This window comes from Lissotriton vulgaris, chromosome 5 (genome assembly GCF_964263255.1).
Source record: "Lissotriton vulgaris chromosome 5, aLisVul1.2, whole genome shotgun sequence".
Taxonomy (NCBI): Eukaryota; Metazoa; Chordata; class Amphibia; order Caudata; family Salamandridae; genus Lissotriton; species Lissotriton vulgaris.
The window spans coordinates 1,218,808,055-1,218,827,762 of record NC_141693.1 but is presented as its reverse complement, the minus strand read 5'-3'; the positions used below and the strand labels follow the sequence as shown (position 1 = coordinate 1,218,827,762).

The 19,708-nt window shown below is 46.9% G+C and overlaps 1 protein-coding gene across 1 annotated transcript in view; it reads right to left on the bottom strand.

Moving 5' to 3' along the window:
* LOC147712331 (uncharacterized) overlaps positions 1-19,708 on the bottom strand; it is a 240,567-nt gene that overhangs the window by 146,285 nt on the left and 74,574 nt on the right. Inside the window, exons 5-6 of the mRNA XM_086923032.1 lie at positions 12,909-13,019; positions 12,271-12,381 (exon numbers count right to left, since the gene is read on the bottom strand). Coding sequence (XP_086779158.1) covers positions 12,271-12,381; positions 12,909-13,019 — 222 coding nt within the window. The remainder of the gene's footprint in view (positions 1-12,270; positions 12,382-12,908; positions 13,020-19,708) is intronic.

Here is a 19,708-nt window from a genome sequence, read left to right as displayed (position 1 = left end):
TCTGCAAAGGAGGCTGGCCTTTTACCATCCGGCACGATCCTTGAGATCGGAGTCCCTCTTTCTGGCTGTGGTGCCCCGTATAAAAAAAGTCCGTATAGGAGGACGTTCGTTCAGGCTGCTAGCCCTGCAGCTGTGGAACTCTCTACCTTTGACTTTGCGCGCTACATCTCATATCGTCGCGTTCAGGAAGGGCCTAAAGACATGGCTCTTTGCCGGCTAGGGATTTCCTGCTCTGTGTTTGTATTTCTGAGCCATCCTCCTATTCCATCTTGTTTTGTTTGTTTGTTTCCCTTTTCTAGGTCATGGAATACAAAGCGCCGGGACACTCCTTTGGAGTAGCCGTGCGCTATAGAAGACCTATTTAACATAACATAACAACATAACGGTCGAATAGGTGTAGAGCTGCCAGCGTGCCCAACCAAGTGTACGGCATGGTATCTCCCCCCCACTTCCCCAAACCACAAGTCTCATCTCAGGAAGAAACTGGGGGCTGGTAACGAAGAGAACTAAGGACCCATCTGCGACCTCAACCTAAGGTCACAGCACAGTCCATTGAAAAGTCACCTGCTCCCAGGTCTCCAACTGCAGAAACGTGCTCCCAAACTGTAACTGGTTGTGGTAGTAAATTATGCCCCACCCGACAATAGTACTCAGGTGCCGCGACCTCGCCTCTTTGTCGCACTGCAGAACATAAATTAAAAGACTAAGTATTGGTACCCATTAACTGTTTCATACCATTTTTAGTACAATCACTTACGTTCATGGTAACCACAACACCAGCAACAGTAGAGAGCAACCAATCTTGATATTGTAATTTATATTTGTAATTTATATGCAGAATTAATGTAATTAATTTAAAATGAATTACTATGGGGTGTTAGTCTAATTCCATGCTATTACATATTTGTATGGAATAGGACCAGGACCAGGAGTCTCCAACATTTTCTGTAGGGAAAGCTACTTTTGATCAGTGAAAATCTTCGGGAGCTACCTAAGCCCAAGCGTCTGTGCAGGCTTACCAGACACCCCACGCCCAGCTTTACCGACTTTAAGTCTAATGTTCATAGAGGCAGATACTATGGTTTGAAAAAAATATTTTGACTAGGGGCAGTATGACAAGGCTGCCATAAGTGTCAGTCTTTGGGGATGTATGAACAAGTGTACGTATGAACAGCAGACGCACGCTGGGAAAGGCGATGATGTTTTAATGATGGGGTAAATCTTTAAAACCCTTTTAAAAACTGTACCTTCATTGTATTTTGCACAATCTTCCTACTTTCTTCCTCTGACGCCCCTTTCGCCTCGCGCCCCTCGGTCCACCACGGCGTTTCCTCGATTGTTGTGGAGGGAGCGCACGGCAGGCAGCACTTCCGGGCTAGAGGTTGGAGGAGGCACAGTATAAAACACAGCCTGACGGCTATGCGCAGCGGGCGTGCCAAAGGCATGCCCGTCTGCGCCCGTCCGCGCCAGTCTGCCGCCAGGAGCCAGGACCTCTGCCATATTTACGATTACAGAGCCCATTGATCCCAGAATAAACCTTAAATATACCAGACAGGAGCTATTTGCCCTCAGGTACCCACTCCCCACGTCTGACACAGGCACAACTACTCCTCTCTGCAGGCACAAATTCCCTGTTGCAGTGGAAGGCCCCCTTGCATGCAAACATTGTAAGTTCCAGACCGTCCCACCCCTGTCTTCAAACAACCCCGACACTATAATTCTGCCTGCTATCTCGGACGCCACCAAAGCAAGCTGGAATTGCTTTCTAGCCAACGTGCGTTCCCTCCCCAAGCATGCTACTAATATCTGGGACCTTATATCCTCTTCCAGCGTGCGTTCCCTCCCCAAGCTTGCTACTAATATCTGGGACCTTATATCCTCTTCCGGCCCAGACATCAGCTTTCTTACTGAAACATGGATCAAACCGGCCTCTACCCGGCCATCGCCATTGCACTTACTGATGGCTATCGCATCTTAAAAGCAGACAGGTCACGGAAAAAAGGCGGAGGCATTGCTATCATATATAAGGATACTATGAAAGCCTACATGTTAGACCACATCTGCAATGACACCATAGAAATCCTTATATTTAGAATAGACATCCACTCTCAGTTGAGCTGTAAAGGAGCTTTGGTCTATCGCCCGCCAGGCCGCTCTCTCCTTCTCTGCCTCATCTAGTAAATATGATCGCTCCTCACGTGATATCCTCCAACAAATTCCTCCTACTCAGAGAATTTAATGTACATAGCGAGATCACTACAGATCCAGAAGCAGCGTCCCTCCTGTCAGAAATGACTGCATTAGGGCTGACCAAAATCAACGATGCACCTACACATACTGCAGGTCACACACTAGATCTCCCCAGAGACAACTTATTACTCCACCAGACCCCTTTTATGGTCAGACCACTCTAGAATCGATTGCAATCTTAAAGGCCCCTACGATTGCAATCTTAAAGGCCCCTCTCGCAGAAGCGGTCGCTCCCCACGCTCCCTGGCCTGGGTATCGTAGTGCTTTGCCTGCATTGCTTTGAAGGAATTGGTGCCTGCTATTGCTCACTGCTGTCAAGTATTGATCTGTACTTTGCTCGCATTTTTATTTGTGCCAGTTTATGCATTGCTCGCATTTTCATCTGTGCCTGATTAGTATCGTGACGCTCGCATTGCCTAATTTAAATAGATAGTTGCTGCCTGATTGTGCCGGTGCCACTGCCCATAGCGATATTCAACTTTGTGCCCCAATCTGTTTAGGTTTTACTTTTGCTGCCATTTTGTTGTTGTTGTGCCTCGTAGCCCGTCTCTCCACCCCGCTCGCGCCTCCCAGCTGCTCCTCCCTCCCACTGATAGCTAAAGCCCGTCCCGTCGAAAGAAGCGCTGTGACCGTCCTGACTCTCGAAGAAGCGGTCGCTCCCCACGCTCCCTGGCCTGGGTATCGTAGTGCTTTGCCTGCATTGCTTTGAAGGAATTGGTGCCTGCTATTGCTCACTGCTGCCAAGTATTGATCTGTACTTTGCTCGCATTTTTATTTGTGCCAGTTTATGCATTGCTCGCATTTTCATCTGTGCCTGATTAGTATTGTGACGCTCGCATTGCCTAATTTAAATAGATAGTTCCTGCCTGATTGTGCCGGTGCCACTGCCCATAGCGATATTCAACTTTGTGCCCCAATCTGTTTCGGTTTTACTTTTGCTGCCATTTTGTTGTTGTTGTTCCTCGTAGCCCGTCTCTCCACCCCGCTCCCGCCTCCCAGCTGCTCCTCCCTTGCGCCGCCCCCCTCCACTATCTACTTATGTCAAAGCGACATACGCGGAGCGGACGCGCCCTATGCGCGCCGAAGGCGTGCCAAAGGTAAGCCTGTCTACGTCCGTCTGCGCCTGGACCGCGCCCAGCGCCAGACCCCCTGCCCCCGTAAAACCCACTCCACCCGCATAACGTACGACACAGCAACCCTCTCAGCACTTAACCCCGGCCGTCTCCCAGACTGCTACCAAGCCGGCCCAGGACACACCCACGGACCCTTCACCTGCCACTCCTGCAAATTCCACTGCACCAGGACCCACACCAAATCCACAAACTCCAAACAGAGCTCCGACACTAACCACCTGAAGTGCATCCTGCTCAACACCCGCTCGGTCCACAGACACGCCATTGAACTTTGGAACCTACTCGACACCACATCGCCTGACGTCGCCTTTCTTACAGAAACCTGGATGAACGCCTCATCAACGCCCGACATCGCCATAGCCATCCCGGACGGCTACAAGATAATCCGAAAGGACCGCATCAACCAAACAGGAGGAGGCATCGCCATCGCCCATAAGAACACCATCCGCATCACGACCAGTTCCGACAATACCCTCGCAGCCGCCGAAAACCTTCACTTCCAGATCCACACCGACCCCAAGACCACACTCAGAAGCACCCTCATCTACAGGCCACCAGGACCCCGCACACATTTCAGCGAAGACATCACTGACTTCATCAGCCCACACGCCCTCCCCTCCGAGGACTACATTCTACTGGGAGACCTCAACTTCCACCTGGAAAAGAACAACGACAGCAACACCACCACCCTTCTGGACAACCTTCGCCAATCTCGGACTCAAACAACTTGTTGACACCCCCACCCACTATGCCGGGCAAACGCTCGACCCAATCTTCACCTCCAGCAAGCACATCTCCTTCAATCACACCACAGCTCTCCATTGGACGGACCACAGCTGCGTTCACTTCAACTACAAAAAGACCACGACCCACAACCACCCACAACCAATTCCCCGCAGAAACTGGAACAAAATTACCACCGACCAGCTCCTCACATCGCTTCACCAAAACCCTCCTGCCAAATCATCGGACCCAAACCAAGCAGCCACCAACCTCACACAATGGATCACCCACAGCGCTGACGAATTAGCACCCTTGAAAAACCATCAAATCAAGCAAGGTAGCAAAAAAGCCCCCTGGTTCAATGATAACCTTAAAAAATCCAAGAAGATCTGTTGCACCCTCGAGAAAACCTGGCGAAAAAACCAAACCACTGACAACCTGGCCACCTTCAAGAACGCCACCCGCAAACACCACCAACTGATCCGATCCACCAAGAAATCAGCATTCAAGGATCGACTCGACAACAACGCCCACAACAGCAAGGAACTATTCAACATCGTCAAAGAGTTTACTAACCCCACCGCCGGCACCAACGACATCACTCCCTCCCAAGACCTCTGCGACTCTCTAGCCTCGTTCTTCCACAACAAAATCGCTGACATACATAACAGCTTTGGAGACCAGTCCACCCAACCCACCTCCGAACTAAAACCCCCCTCTAACAACCTTTGCGCCTGGAACCCAATCACCACTGAAGACACCATCCGCCTGATGAACTCCATCCACCCAGGATCGCCAACCGACCCATGTCCCCACCACATTTTCAACAAAGCAGACTCCATTATCGCACCCCATCTCCGAGACGTCATCAACTGCTCCCTCAACACCGCTACCTTCCCGGAAAACTGGAAACATGCCGAACTCAGCGCCCTCCTGAAGAAACCCACAGCAGACCCCACTGAACTTAAGAACTACCTCCCCATTTCGCTCCTCCCATTCCCTGCCAAAGTCATTGAGAAAGCCGTCAACAGTCAGCTCGCCGCCTTCCTCGAATCCAACAAATCCCTCGACCCTTCACAGTCCGGCTTCCGAGCCAAACACAGCACCGAGACCGCCCTCATCGCAGCAACAGACGACATTCGAACTCTACTGGACAACGGAGAAACAACTGCCCTCATCCTACTTGACCTCTCCGCAGCCTTCGACACAGTCTGTCATAGCACCCTTATACAACGCCTCAGCAACGTCGGAATACAAGGAAAAGCAGTGGACTGGATCATCTCGTTCCTCGCCGGAAGAACCCAGAGAGTCCGCCTCCCCCCTTTTGAGATCAGAGGCCACCGAAGTCATCGTACCACAAGGATCATCACTCAGTCCCACCCTCTTCAACGTATACATGAGTCCCCTCGCATCCATCGCGCACCAACACAACCTCAACATCATCTCTTACGCAGACGACACCCAGCTGATCCTCTCCCTCACCAAAGACCCAAACACCGCCAAAACCAACCTACACGAAGGGATGAAAGAAGTAGCTGAGTGGATGAAGAACAGCCGTTTAAAACTGAACTCGGACAAAACAGAAGTCCTCATCTTAGGATCATCCCCCTCCGCCTGGGACGACTAATGGTTGCCACCGGCCCTGGGAACCGCACCCATACCAGCGGATCACGCACGCAACCTAGGCTTCATCCTGGACTCCTCCCTCTCGATGACCAGACAAGTCAACGCCGTCTCATCTTCATGCTTCAACATCCTACGTATGCTCAAAAAAATCTTCCGTTGGATCCCCACCGAAACAAGAAAGACTGTCACCCATGCACTAGTCACAAGCCGACTGGACCACGGAAACACCCTTTACGCCGGAACCACAGCCAAACTACAGAAAAAACTCCAACACATCCAAAACGCCTCAGCCAGACTCATCCTAGACATCCCCCGCCAAGCTCACATTTCCGGTCACCTGAAAGACCTCCACTGGCTCCCCGTCAACAAGAGAATAACGTTCCGTCCCCTCACCCACGCACACAAAGCCCTCTACGACCTAGGACCCGAATACCTCAACACGCGCCTGTCCTTTTACACCCCCACCCGCCAACTACGATCGTCCAATCAAGCCCTCGCCGCAATTCCTCGCATCCAAAGATCCACCATGGGGGGAAGATCCTTCTCCTACTTAGTGGCCAAGACCCGGAATTCTCTCCCCATCTTCCTCCGCCTTACACAGAACTACCTCTCCTTCAGAAAACAACTAAAACTTGGATATTCGATAAGTAAAGTACCCGCCCTCCCTCAAGCACCTTGAGACCCTCTGGGGGAGTAGTGCGCTATACAAATTTTAAACTTGAACTTGAACTACGAGCGAGCAGCTAAGATAAACCGACCCAGACAGGCCCACAGACAATGGTACACACTATCACCTGTTATTTTTCACGATCATTTTACTCCCCCTGATGAGCCAACCTTAGACACGGTGGACAAACGTCTTAAGGCCCTTCAGGACCAAGTTACATCTACCATTGACACCTTCATTCCCCTTAAACAAACCTCTCACGCCCCCAAGCGCGCCCAGACCCCCTGGTACTCGTCCGCACTTAGAGAAGAGTAAAGTACATGTAAAAAGCTCGAGCGCCTCTGGCGCCGCACTAATGACGCTTATAACAAGGAGAAATTCAAGACTGCCCTTGGTACCTACCATAAGAACCTAAAGGCGGCCCGGAAAAAGCACATAGCCAACCAACTGGAGCAAGCCAACAACGGTCCTAAAACCCTCTTCCAGGTCCTTAACAGCCTCATTAATCCCACTGCATGCAGTCCGGCTGAAGAACCCACTCAATCTCTGTGCGATGAAATAGCCAGTCATTTCTCCCAAAAAATTGATGATATCTACAATAAAATATCTGCTTCTAATGCCAATCTCAGCCACAAATCAGTCACTAATCCTGCCCACAGACCACTAAGTCTCATCACCCTGGACAAATTTCCCCTGCTGACTATTCCCGAAACCGAATCTCTTCTTTCCTCAGCCAAATCAGGCTCTCCCAAAGATCTTCGCCCAGCCAAAATGGCCAAAAAACTTGCAGCCGAACTGGCCGGACCATTATGTGCAGTCCTGAATAGCTCCATCAAAGAAGGCAAGCTGCCGGATGAGTGGAAAGCAGCCCAGATTATGCCCATCAGGAAAAACAACAAACTCTCTCCTGAAATCATTACCAATTACCGGCCTCTACAATAAGCTATTGGAAAAACAAATCAACACCCACCTTTCCAACTTTTTCGAATCCTCCAACTGTCTGGACCCCACACAATCGGGATTCGTCCTAAATACAGCACCGAGTCCGCCCTGGTCAATGTGATCGATGACATTCGTATGCAGGCGGACGCTGGTCGAGCGGTAATTCTTATACTGCTCGACCTCTCCGCCGCATTCGATACCGTCTCACATCAGATCTTGCTTGGTAGATTAGAAGCAGTTGGGATCCAGGACATGGCACTAGACTGGATAAGGGACTTCCTTAGTGGCAGAACACAAACGGTTCATCTCGGACCTTATAGCTCAGAAACCACCTCAGTGACCAAAGGAGTACTTCAAGGCTCCTGCCTAAGCCCCTCGCTTTTCAATATTTATGTATCCCCTCTCGCCGCACTCCTCAGGAAAAGCAGGTTCATCCCAATCACATATGCGGATGACACGCAGCTCCTCCTCACCTTCGACAAAGACACCCCGAACATTAAAAACACTTTCCTCGAAGGAATGAGGACAATAACAACCTGAATGAGCAGAAACTTCCGGCAACTAAATGCAGGCAAGACTGAGATAATGCTCTTCAGAGAAGCAGTCTCTACTTGGTCCCCCAGTTGGTGGGCGGAAGAATAGGGCCAGGCACCATCACCCAATCTAGTTGTTAAAAACCTTGGAGTTCTAATCGACAGCAAACTCAACTTCGATGAACATATAGCCACCACAAAACGAGCCTGCTTTTACGCACTCAGCCTTCTCCGCAAAGTTTTTCACTTCCTCTCCACGTCCACCCGAAAAACTCTGGTTCATGCCCTGGTTCTCAGCTGTCTAGACTTTAGTAACGCCCTGCTCATCGCTGCCAAGGAATGCGCCCTGGACAGCCTTCAGGTGGTGCAGAACACTGCTACCTGCCTAGTTACCAGCTCACTGTACCGCACCCCGTCACTGCCCTGGCTCCGTAAACTCCACTGGTTACCTATTCGAATGAGAATCAAATTCATAATCTGTTGCCTTGTGTTTATGGGCCTTAACCAGCTTGGTCCCTTATAATTAAGGCTTCCTGTTTTCCGTTTTTACAGATTTTTACAGATAAATACAGACAGAAAACCATTTATTTTCTTGTCTGTGTTTATTTCTAAATGTGGATAAAAACGGAGATTGGGTGCTTTTTGAGCTACTCTAAATTCTCTCTGTCATTGCTACCAGGCCAATAACTGTGTGGATTAATAGGTAAGGGTGTTAAAAATGAAAGGTATTTTAGTAAAGAATCTTAAACAGCAGGAGATATGCACAAGACAGATACTGAAATGTGCATATCATCATATAAGTGCATTGATTTATCTTCTGCGGTTGTTCATATCACTAAAACCTGGCAGGCATTCAAGCATGACTGCATATTTATTGGGTAAATAAATGTGGAAATATACCAGTTTCAGCTTTTTTTTTCACAATACCCATAATAAATATGGATAAATCCAGATAAAGTTGTCAAAAAATAAATATGGATAAATACAGACGGAAAGGACAGAAAAGTAAATACCATAAAACCGGGAGCCCAACTTATAATTGACCAACAAACTGACCAGACACTCACCTTCGCGCACTCTCCGCTCGCAGGGGAAAGGCCTTCTCTCCATCCCACGAATAAAACAAACCAGATTGGGAGGCAAATCATTCTCCCATCTGGTGCCCCAATTCTGGAATCAGCTCCCATTGGACATTCGCCTCTGTACTAACTACCTTAGCTTCAGAAAAAAACTAAAAACCTCACTCTTCAGCTAATATTCCCCCACTGCTTTTCCTGCTGCGTCCACAGCGCGGAGATACCCCATGTGGGGTGATTCAGGTGCTCTACAAATGATATAAATAAAATAAAATAAATATATGTGTATGGGTGAATGAGAGCCTGCGTCATATGTACTTGTGTTACAGGACCTAACATTTGCCATATGTGGCACTGTTACATGTATAACCCAAACGTACAACGATTTTTTTTTAAATGGGAGAAATTTGAAGTGCAGAAAAATATTCTGCAAACATGTTCCTAATAAGGAAAAAATGTCTGCACTTAATATTCTCCCACTAAAAACAATGGCTGTATTTTTCAGTTATAAATATTACACTGTGTCTACCAGTAACTGGAAGCAAGATACCTGCTGTATGTAAATGCAATACTTTGAAATGGGAGAAAATTCAACTGAAGCATCAACTTTATGTTTATATGGATTCCATACAACTCATCATTTAAAGTTTTTCCCAATTCAACGTGTTGCATTTTCAACACCAGACATCTTGCACACAGTGACTCGTAGACACGGTGCTATATTTATAATAGAAAAATACAGCCATTTGCTTAAATTGGCAGATTACACCGTGAATAAACTTCTTTAAATATTAGGACGTAAATTGGGTTAATTGAAAGTGGGGAAAATCTACAAGACTGACGGGTCGATTGCGATGAGGCTCAGAAAGCCTCCTAAACGCAGTTCGGAGGCTTTCTGAGCCTCATCGCGGTTTCAAAACCGACAGCCTCAATACAATGGATGCCGTCTGTCAGTCAGCATCGGCATGCAATCGACATGGACGCTGTTTTACGCCGTCTGGATTACGATGCTCGGTTTCCAACAGGCTTTCCATGCTGCATTTTCCGACATGGAAAGCCTGACAGAAAGCGAGTTTGGGGGCCCTTAGCAGGGCTCCCTTCTTCCTGCAGCCTCTTAACAGGTGCCCCCTATTAATCCCTGCACCGTGTGGCAGGCACCTTGATGTGCCTGCCACGCTGTGCAGGGATGAAAAGGAACTCCCTTTTCTGTATGGGAGCTTGTGCTGAAGCTGGTTTCCAATCGCAGTACAAGCTCCCAAAGAATAAAGGGAGCATGCAACCGCACAATGTGCGGTTGTACCATAATTTTGCGGTTGGGACCGCCTTCCGCACGTCGGTCGGACCCATATCCACGATGTCCGCCCGACATCGTATTAAGGCCCTCAATGTTTCATAGAACTTTTTTTCTTCATTTTGATTTTCTCCCATTTAAAAAAAAAAAACAGTTATAAATATGGTAAAGTGTCTACTGGCCACTAGGAGCAAGAGGCATGATTTTTGTAAATGCAACACTTGGAAATGGGAGAAAATTAAAATGAAAAGTTAACTTAATCATTAAGTTAACTCTACAGTTTAGTTTTCTCACATTTAAAAGCATTCATAAACATAATTTTGTTCTCACAATAAAATATTGAGTTGACAAGGACTTTTATGTAAAAGTTAAATAGCTCAGCTCTTCACCTCTGTACCCCAACTTGTGTCGTAAATCTGACTCCAACACTGCTCCTTATCAAGTCTTGCTACTTGCGGTCTGAAAATAATAATTCAAAATTAACACAGCCTTCCCTTTAACTTTAAAATGAAAATGTGACCCTCTACCTACTTTAATATTAATTGAAGGCTGCAAGCTACTCTGAAGGTGTCTGGGAGCTACAGGTAGCTTGTGAACGACTAGTTGTAGACACTTGGGTCACTCAATGGTATCTTACAACACATTTGGTTGCTCTTACATAGATGCCGATTAAATCAGATAACCCTAATTTAGGCTACATGCAAAAATTAGCTACACATTAATTACATGTTAATTATCTGTGCTTTTATGCAACTGTTAAACCTAATTTTCGTAAACAGTTCCTACAATTATCAAATGCAATGGTTTCATTTTAGTGACTTTGGAAGTATTAAATGCTGAGCCAAGCCGGATATGCAGAATGTCGTAAACACAAGCAACACTGCCTTGTCAGTCCATCTCTGGCACACGAACCCTAGCAGAGAAGAAATACAGACCCAACAGCATCACAAGATATGTGAGCAAATCCAGCATGAGCAGTCAAAGACTTGAGCAGCTGCAGGGTGACACATTAATAGTCTACCACAGAAGTACACTCATTCTGGTATATACTCGCCCATGGTGTGACAAATGAAAGGTCCTGCCCCTACCACACGAGCAGTCCATGGCTGGAACATAAGTAGTGAAGCGCAAGCACAAAAGCAGTCCTAGGCTGGCATATGAGCTATAGTAGGCTGGTAGATTGCTGTTGCATCCATAGACACATGAACAGTCCAGTTTGCACATTGGAGCAGTAGAAATAAGGTAAATGTTCGGTAAAGCCATAGCTCATGAGCAGTCAAGACAACAAACGAGAAGTCGCATGCCGGCATATTAGAAGGCCTTGCACATTAGCAAACCTCTTTCTGATCCTTGATTTTACTTGTAGGACTCAAGGATCCCTTCTTGGCACCCTCACATGTAGTATAGCAGGCATGTATATTTCTTGCTTAAACTGCCTTTCTATTACTAGTGAAAGTGTTCATGTAACTTCTGGGACACATTATTGGCTGAAAAAGAGAGAGACTTCTGCAAAAAAGAATTGTTGTATTAAGTGCACTAGATGACTCCTCTATACCCACGCCCTCCGGTCTCTTCTGTTTGATCACTCTTCCATTGGCTTCTGAAAACTCCCACCCCCCTGGTCTTGCCTATGTCTATCTCTGGGAACCAAACAATTAAAAATGACATCTAAGAATAGCTTTGCCTTTGTCATTAGTCATGCCTGCCTGCTTCCGACAAACAGCAATGGGCAAAAAGGTAATAGGATGACCACACAGAAGCACAATAAAATTAATCCAACTGCAAAAGAAGCCAAGTGTTTGAAGGCACTTCACTAATTCGGAATACATGAAATCATCAATTACCTAATTGAAAAAAATAAGGAATGTGGAACACATCAATAAATGAAAGGTTGGTTGTTACACAACAGTGAGTGATTTTGCATTGGCCTACAAACTTCAATTGCTGGTTTACAAAGAACTTTTAGGTGTGGAGAGGAGGTTGAAGTAAAATCTTTTCAGGAGGTTCTTATCGGGGTGACACTACTCACCTGCAGGAGTATTACTGCTTTCTCTGCTCTCTGAGTCCTGATTGTCCATTGAGTCAGATGTTTCATCTTCTTTAATTACAAATGACACTATTTGTGCCAATGCATCATGTTCTGCATAGAAAACAGAAACAAAGTATATAGAATTGTGACGCCAAAGGACGGGTTTAGGAGATAGATACTTTCGATTGACAGAGGGTGTCCAGGTGCTACATACATATAAATACACATTGTTTAATACTTGCGTACTTAGAGCAATACCTTTGATACTGAAATGTTACTGTTTATGTTTAGAGAATTTGCTAGCATGGTAAGTTATTTTATTTTTTCTCATATCCCACAAAAACACACCACTAAGAGTGTTTCAACAAGGATCATTGCTCACTAACCTAATCTGTGATCCATGGCCCGTGACAGACTAGGCAGACCATCTTTATCTGTTCCACTTTTTGCCACTTATCCAAGGGCCACCTACAAGGACAAGAGATTCGGGGGGCGGGGGGCTCTGTTCCTTACATTTCTACTGAGGCACAAGTCACTGTAGAATATCAGGAGATGTGGGCTATTCTCATCTTCCACTGTAAATATAAACTTGTTCAGACATCACGCATCTGTAAATTTGTCCAAGGCTGTTTACTCACCCGTGGGGCTGTCAATGCTTTCTTGTGTCTCAGAGATCAGATAGTCATCAAAACAGGAAGTCTTTTCTTCCTTGATTCTGAATGGGACAACAGATGTGTTAACAGCACGTTCTGTTAAAAGAAAATAATGTTATAAATACACGACTTAAGTCTGTCTGCAATTTTCCTATTAATGAAGTTCGAATGTCTCACGATTCGCCAACCACAGGAGCAAAACGTATCAAGTTTCAATAACTTTAGTATTTCTAATCATTTAAGAAATTTACCTAAACCAGCTGCTGGAATCCCCACTACCATCTAGTGCCAATACTAGAAAATATAGCAGGAAACATTAAGCTGGGGTCTCACTACGCATCCCCGCTATATGAGCCATACATTCCTGCTGCCCTCCTCCATCCTCATGTACATGTCAGTTGCAGACGTACATTCCTCCAGGTACACAGCAGTGAAACAACCTAGCTCACTGTCACACATCAAAGGATAACAGGAGGCTATCACCAACCGTACATCCTCAACTCACAACAAATACAGTAGTAGCATCCCCACCCTGCATTTCAGATGTGACTAGTCCAAGCGGAGCCCGCCTTCAAATTATTGAACAGAAATGCTTCACATATATCAGTGTGATAGGCTGCACCATTGACCAGTCTTCCCCAACCAGCAGTATCCCAATCTGTAGCATCCCACCATCAATCACTCAATCAATCAATCAATCGTTTTATTAAGCGCAACTACTCACCCGTAGGGGTCTCACGGCGCTGGGGAGTGGGTGCAGGTTCCAGTCCATCAAGGAGGGGGTCTGTCAAAGAGCCAGGTTTTAAGGTTTCTCGTGAAGATGGGAAGTGATGTTGTCTGAGATGGAGCGGTAGTGCGTTCCAGGCTCTGGCCGCGAGGAAGGTAAAGAAGCGGCCTCCTGATCTGGTATTTCTGGTACGGGGGACCACGGCGTAGGAGAGCTGGGCTGATCGTAGGGTCCTTTGGGGTGCGTGGAATTTGATTCGGCTGTTCAAGTATGCTGGTCGGGTGTTGTGGAGAGGTGTGTGTGCATGGGTGAGAATCTTGAAGGCGATTCTAGCCTCGATGGGGAGCCAGTGGAGTGTGCGCAGGTGCTGGGAGATATGGCAGTGTCTTGGCAGGTTGAAGATCAGCCTTGCGGCCGCATTCAGGACATTTTGTAGCTTGCGGGTGAGGTTTTAGTTTTTTTCGGCGTAGAGTGCATTGCCGTAGTCGAGCCTGCTGGTGGCAAGGGCTTGACGGTTTTTCTGTGCTCGAGGGGGATCCATTTGAAGGCCTTGAGTAGGAAGCGGAGGGTGTGGAAGCAGGAGGATGCAACAGAGTTGATCTGGTGGTCCATTTTGAGCTCGGAGTCCAGGATGATTCCAAGGTTGTGTGTGTGGTCCGTGGAGGTGGTTGGGCTTGCGAGGGCGGAGCCACCAGGTATCGTTCCAGGCGTTCGGTTGAAGGCCCATGATGAGTACTTCTGTTTTGTCAGTGTTGAGTTGTAGGCAGCTGCTTTTTATTCATTTGGCGACGGCTTTCATGCCTTCTTGAAAGTTGTGTTTAGCTGCGCTGGGTTCTTTGGATAGGGAGAGGAAGAGTTGGGTGTCGCCTGCGTATGAAACAATGTTGAGTCTGTGGGTTCTGACGATGAGGGCGAGCGGAGGCATGTAGATGTTGAAGAGTATGGTGCTGAGGGAGGACACCTAGGGGACTCCCCAGATGGTTGGTGTAGGGTCAGAGATGAAAGGAGGAAGTCTGACCCGCTGCGTTGTGCCAGAGAGAGGAAAAAGTTAAACCAGTAGAGGGCCTTGTCCTGGATCCTTGCGTCGTGGAGGCTGCGTGTTAGGGTGCGGTGGGAGACTGTGTCGAAGACCGCTGAGAGGTCAAGGAGGATATGGTCTACTGTCTCTCCTCTGTACAGGAGGGAGCGGATGTCAGTCAGGGCAAGGAGGGCGGTTTCCGTGCTGTGTTTTTTCTGAAGCAGGATTGGGAGGAGTCGAGGATATTGCGCTCTTCGATGAAGGTGGCGAGTTGGCTGTTGATGGCTTTCTCGATGATTTTTGCTGGGAACAGGAGCAGGGAGATGGGTCTGTAGTTTGTGAGGTCAGTGGGGTCCGCCAAGGGCTTCTTGAGGAGGGAGTTGATATTGGCATGTTTCCAGTCGTCAGGGAAGGAGGAGTTCGCCAGGGAGCGGTTGATGGTGTGGTGAAGCATGGGTGCGATGGTGTCGGCGGCCCCGAGTGGATTGACTTCATTGTTTTCAGTGTGTCTTCGGTGGTGATGGCTTCCAGCTGTTGATCGTTGGCTTCAGGGTGTCGGGAGTGGCTGGTGAGGGCTCAGGTGATGGTTGTCTTCGTCGAAGTTGTTTTAAATGTTCTTGATTTTGTGGTGGAAGAAGGTTCAAGGCTGTCTTGACCCTGGAATGAGGAAGCTCAAATATAATGATACTGGTCAGGTGTCTTGGGATGAGCACCAGACAACAAACTTCTCCCAACATCCTGCATAAATCTATTTGGTGGATGGATGCTTGGATGCCAAATTACGCCAACCCCTTGGGGGGAAGATTGAAAGCCATCAACTGTTGATGCGGAATCTCAATGCATGGATGTGTAGACTGTGCAGGCTTGAGAGCAGGATACAGCCCTGCTGCTGCTACAGAAGGTTCTCCCGAAGGGGCAGGCAGTTCGGAGGATCAGGAAAATGCTACTTACCAGTATGCATCTGTTCTTGGAATATAGAGCTGTAGATCTGTATACTTTTGCATAGATCGCCATCTGGTGTTGGGCTCGGATGTTTGCACTTTGCTATTATAGAAGTCTTTGTAGTCACAAGATAGGTGACTCCTTCTATGGTTAGTAGTGCGTATGGGCATCGCCATTAAGGGTGATGATGGAGTTAGTTAGAAATAGAAATTATGTCCATGTGTAATGTATCTAAGTAAGATAGTACTGCAACATATAAAGGTGTCCGGGGAGGCCGGTGGACGTATGCGGATCTACAGCTCTACATGCCAAGAACAGATACATACTGGTAAGTAGCATTTTCCGTTCGAGGCATATGAGCTGTAGATCACATACTTTTGCAAAGACTATATAGCAGTTACCTTGGTAGCGGTGGCTACCTGTATGTGTTGCAGCAGTTTGAAAAAGTGTTCTTAGTACAGCATGGCACACACTAGCTTGGTGTTTTGCCTGCACATCTACACAGTAGTGTTTTGTGAAAGTGTGCGGTGTAGACCATGTTTGAAAATGTCATCCATGTGAATGTTTCCTAAGAATGCCATGGATGCACCTAGTTTGCATGTGGAATGCGTCCTAAGGGGAATGGATAATGTACGCTTTGCTTTTGGTAGCATATTTGAATGCATTTAACGATCCACCTGGCAATCCTAGCTTTTGATATAGGATTGCCCTTATGAGGTGGTGAGAAAGCTATGAATAGTTGTTTAGTTTTCCTGAAACATTTGTTCTTTCAATGTAGTAGAGAATAGCTCTTTTGACGTCAAGCGTGTGAAGAGCCCGTTCAACTACTGAGTCAGGTTGAGGATAAAATACTGAGAGCTCAACAGACTGGTTAAGGTGAAAGGCTGAAATTACTTTAGGAAAGAATTTAGGGTTTGTCCTAAGAACCACTTTGTTGTGATGGATTTGCAAAAATGGTTCCTGTATGGCTAATGCCTGGAGTTCACTGACTCTTCTGAGAGATGTGATGGCTACAAGGAAAGCTACTTTCCATGTGAGGAATTGTAACTCACATTTATGTAAAGGTTCAAATGGGGGACCCTTGAGCCTTGTTAGGACAATGTTTAGATTCCATACTGGAAAGGGTGGAACTCTGGAAGAATTATCCTTTTAAGGCCTTCCATGATAGCTTTGATGGGAGGTACCCTAAACAATGACAAGTGTTGTCTGTTTTGTAAATAAGCTGCTATAGCAGCAAGATGTAAGTGTATAGATGTATATGCCTGTGAGAGCTTAGCGCGTCAAAGGGGAATCGAAACAACACGTACCCGGAGCGCAGCAAGTCACATCCGAACCCGATGGCTGAAAAAAATAATCTGAGATGGAGTTGATGCCCATGCGCACTACTAACCAACAGAGGAGTCATTTATCTCATGACTAGGCCTGGGCGGTAAATTTCGTTCCGTTCGTGGAATTTGGGTAATTTCGCATTCCGCGGAGAACGCAAAATTGCCCAAATTCTGCGTTCCGTGACTTTGCAAACTTTTTGCTTGTTCGCGTTCTCAAAATGCGTGTTCGCAAGATATTTCCCTCCAAGCACGCAAACAGCGATTGCAAACAGGAAAAAAGCATCACGAACAAGCAATTTCGCGTGTTCGCGGAATTTCTGCGTGTTCTCAGAGATTTTTTACTGTTTCGTGGAGATTTGTGTAACGCAATTACGCAAATTCCGCCTACCCCTACGCATGACTACAAAAACTTCTACAATAACAAAGTGCAAACATCTGAGCCCAACACCAGATGGCGATCTATGCAAAAGTATGAGATTTACAGCTCATATACCTCGAACTAGGTGATTCCATGAGTTCCAGGTAGCACACTCTCCTTGTCTAGTCAAAAGTCACAGCGATGACTCGGATCCAGTTGCTCCTGATTTTTTCAGTACTCTGGGCAGAAGAAGGAGGGGTGAAAAGCATACAGGTGTCCCAATTCCTAGAGTAGGAGAGGGATGTCTCCTTGAGAGGACTATCTTGGTAACTCAAATGTCCAAAACGTTTGACACTTCGTTATATGCGGAGAATAGATCGAGGCAAGGTTCTCCCCACTGGTGGACAACGCCCTATGCCACCTCCAAGTGTAACTGCCATTCATGATCCGTTAGTGGCTGCAGTTGTCCGCCCTGGTGTTCAAAGATCCTGCCAAGTGCTGTGCAATCAGGGAATGCCCTGAGTGTTCATCCACTTCCAGAGATGTAGAGCCAACTAGCACAAGCCCCACAACCCAATACGGCTCTGTTTGTTGTAGTACCACATGGCGGTTGTGTTGTCTGTAAGCACCTGTGCCCGTTCCTTAATGGTGGTCAAGCAAATTGCTCCCAACATCAACAAACTGATGTAACCGAGAGCTTACACTGGAGATCAGAATCATCTGATCTTCACTTCTCCCATGTGACCTCCCCAATCCAGTAAATGTGCATCCATCACCAGAGTCCGCTGCTGGTCCACTGTAATCAAGCAGCCACCACTGCAGGCCTTTTGCAGTAGCCTTCGACCCCTAGATGTAATCTAACAGAAGGCCTCAGCATTGAGCCCACTGAGACTTTAGATCCCAGTAGAGAGCCTGCATGTGCCACCTAGAGTGGTCGACGAGCAGGATACTGGAGGCCAAGAAGCCTCAGAGCCAACCTCACAGAGTCCTAGGATGCAGTCTGAAACTTCTTGATCATCACATGAATGTCCTGGACTCGTTGAGGCGAAGGGATGGTTTGGAAAAGCATTGTATCCAGGATGGCTCTGATAAAGGGGAGCCGTTATGCAGGAATCAGGTGCGAATTGATGGAAACTCCCAACCATGACAACTGGTAGGCTGTTGTCTGGGAGTGGTTTACAACTGATTGAGGTGAGCCAACTTCAACAGCCAGTCTTCTAAATATAGGAAGACTGGTATGGCCAACACCCACAGGTAGGCTACGACCTCCACCATCACCAATACCTTTGTGACCACCCGAAGTGAACTGGTAAGGTCAAAAAGGAGTACAATGTACTAAAAGTGCTATTGGCCTACCGGAAACTGCAGGTAACAGCTGTGAGACTGAAGGGCGGGGATGTGAAAATATCCTGCACGTCCAAGGTCACCATCCATTTTCCTGTGTCCACGGCAGACAGGACTTGGCATTTTGAACTTGTCTTTCCACAGGAAGAAGTTTAGAGGGCAAAAATCTAGGAGAGGCTGGAGGCCTCCGTTCTTTTTGGGCACCAGAGAGTAATGGGAGTAACAGCCAATCCTGAATTCTGATGCTGAAACACTTTGTATTGCTCCCTTGGCCAAGGAAGCTTGAACGTCTCCACAGAGTTTGGACAAGTGGTCCTCCGGGATATTTGGGTGGCATGTCTGAGACTAAGGTAGAAACTGTAAATAATATCCATTTTGCACGATCTCGAGCATTCATTGATTGGATATGCTCCTCCAGCACAAGAGGTAGAAGGTGAAGTGACCTCCTAGTGGGCGTGCTGCCGAAGTTGAAGCAGTTTTGCTGTGACTGCGGGCGAGGGCCTAAGCACCACACTAGTGTTGACTGCTCTACCCAGTAAGTATTTTCCAGACCCAACTTGATAGAGTATTTCACTCCATCCTGTCCATCTAAGAGTAGCATTTGTAAGGTTTGACTGACTTCATCTGAGAACATTGGCAAGATATCCTCTGCTTTGTGCAATATTGTGTGTTATAATCTGCTCAGGAGACATGTGGTGTTTACCGACCTGAGGGTCAGGCTAGAGGATGACCATATCTGTTTGGCAAATGCCTCCATTCTTTTTTTTTTTTTTTTTTATCCTCATTTTGCGAATGAATGTATAAGGATTACAACAGAGAACTTTAGGACTTCCACTTTTATTCCTTCACTCTTTTCTTATATTTTCCGGCCACATAGAGTACCCCTTTGGTGGAACTGTCATGTTATACTCCTCCTGTATCCTTTACCATATTCAATAATTCATGGCGGCGAGGAAAGAGAGCTAGCCTTTTTGACTACTCGGCGGGAAATTATTCCCATCTGAATTATTGTCACCGCTTTAATCATCGGACATATTGTTTTTATTTCAAGTTTCTCTTATGTATTAA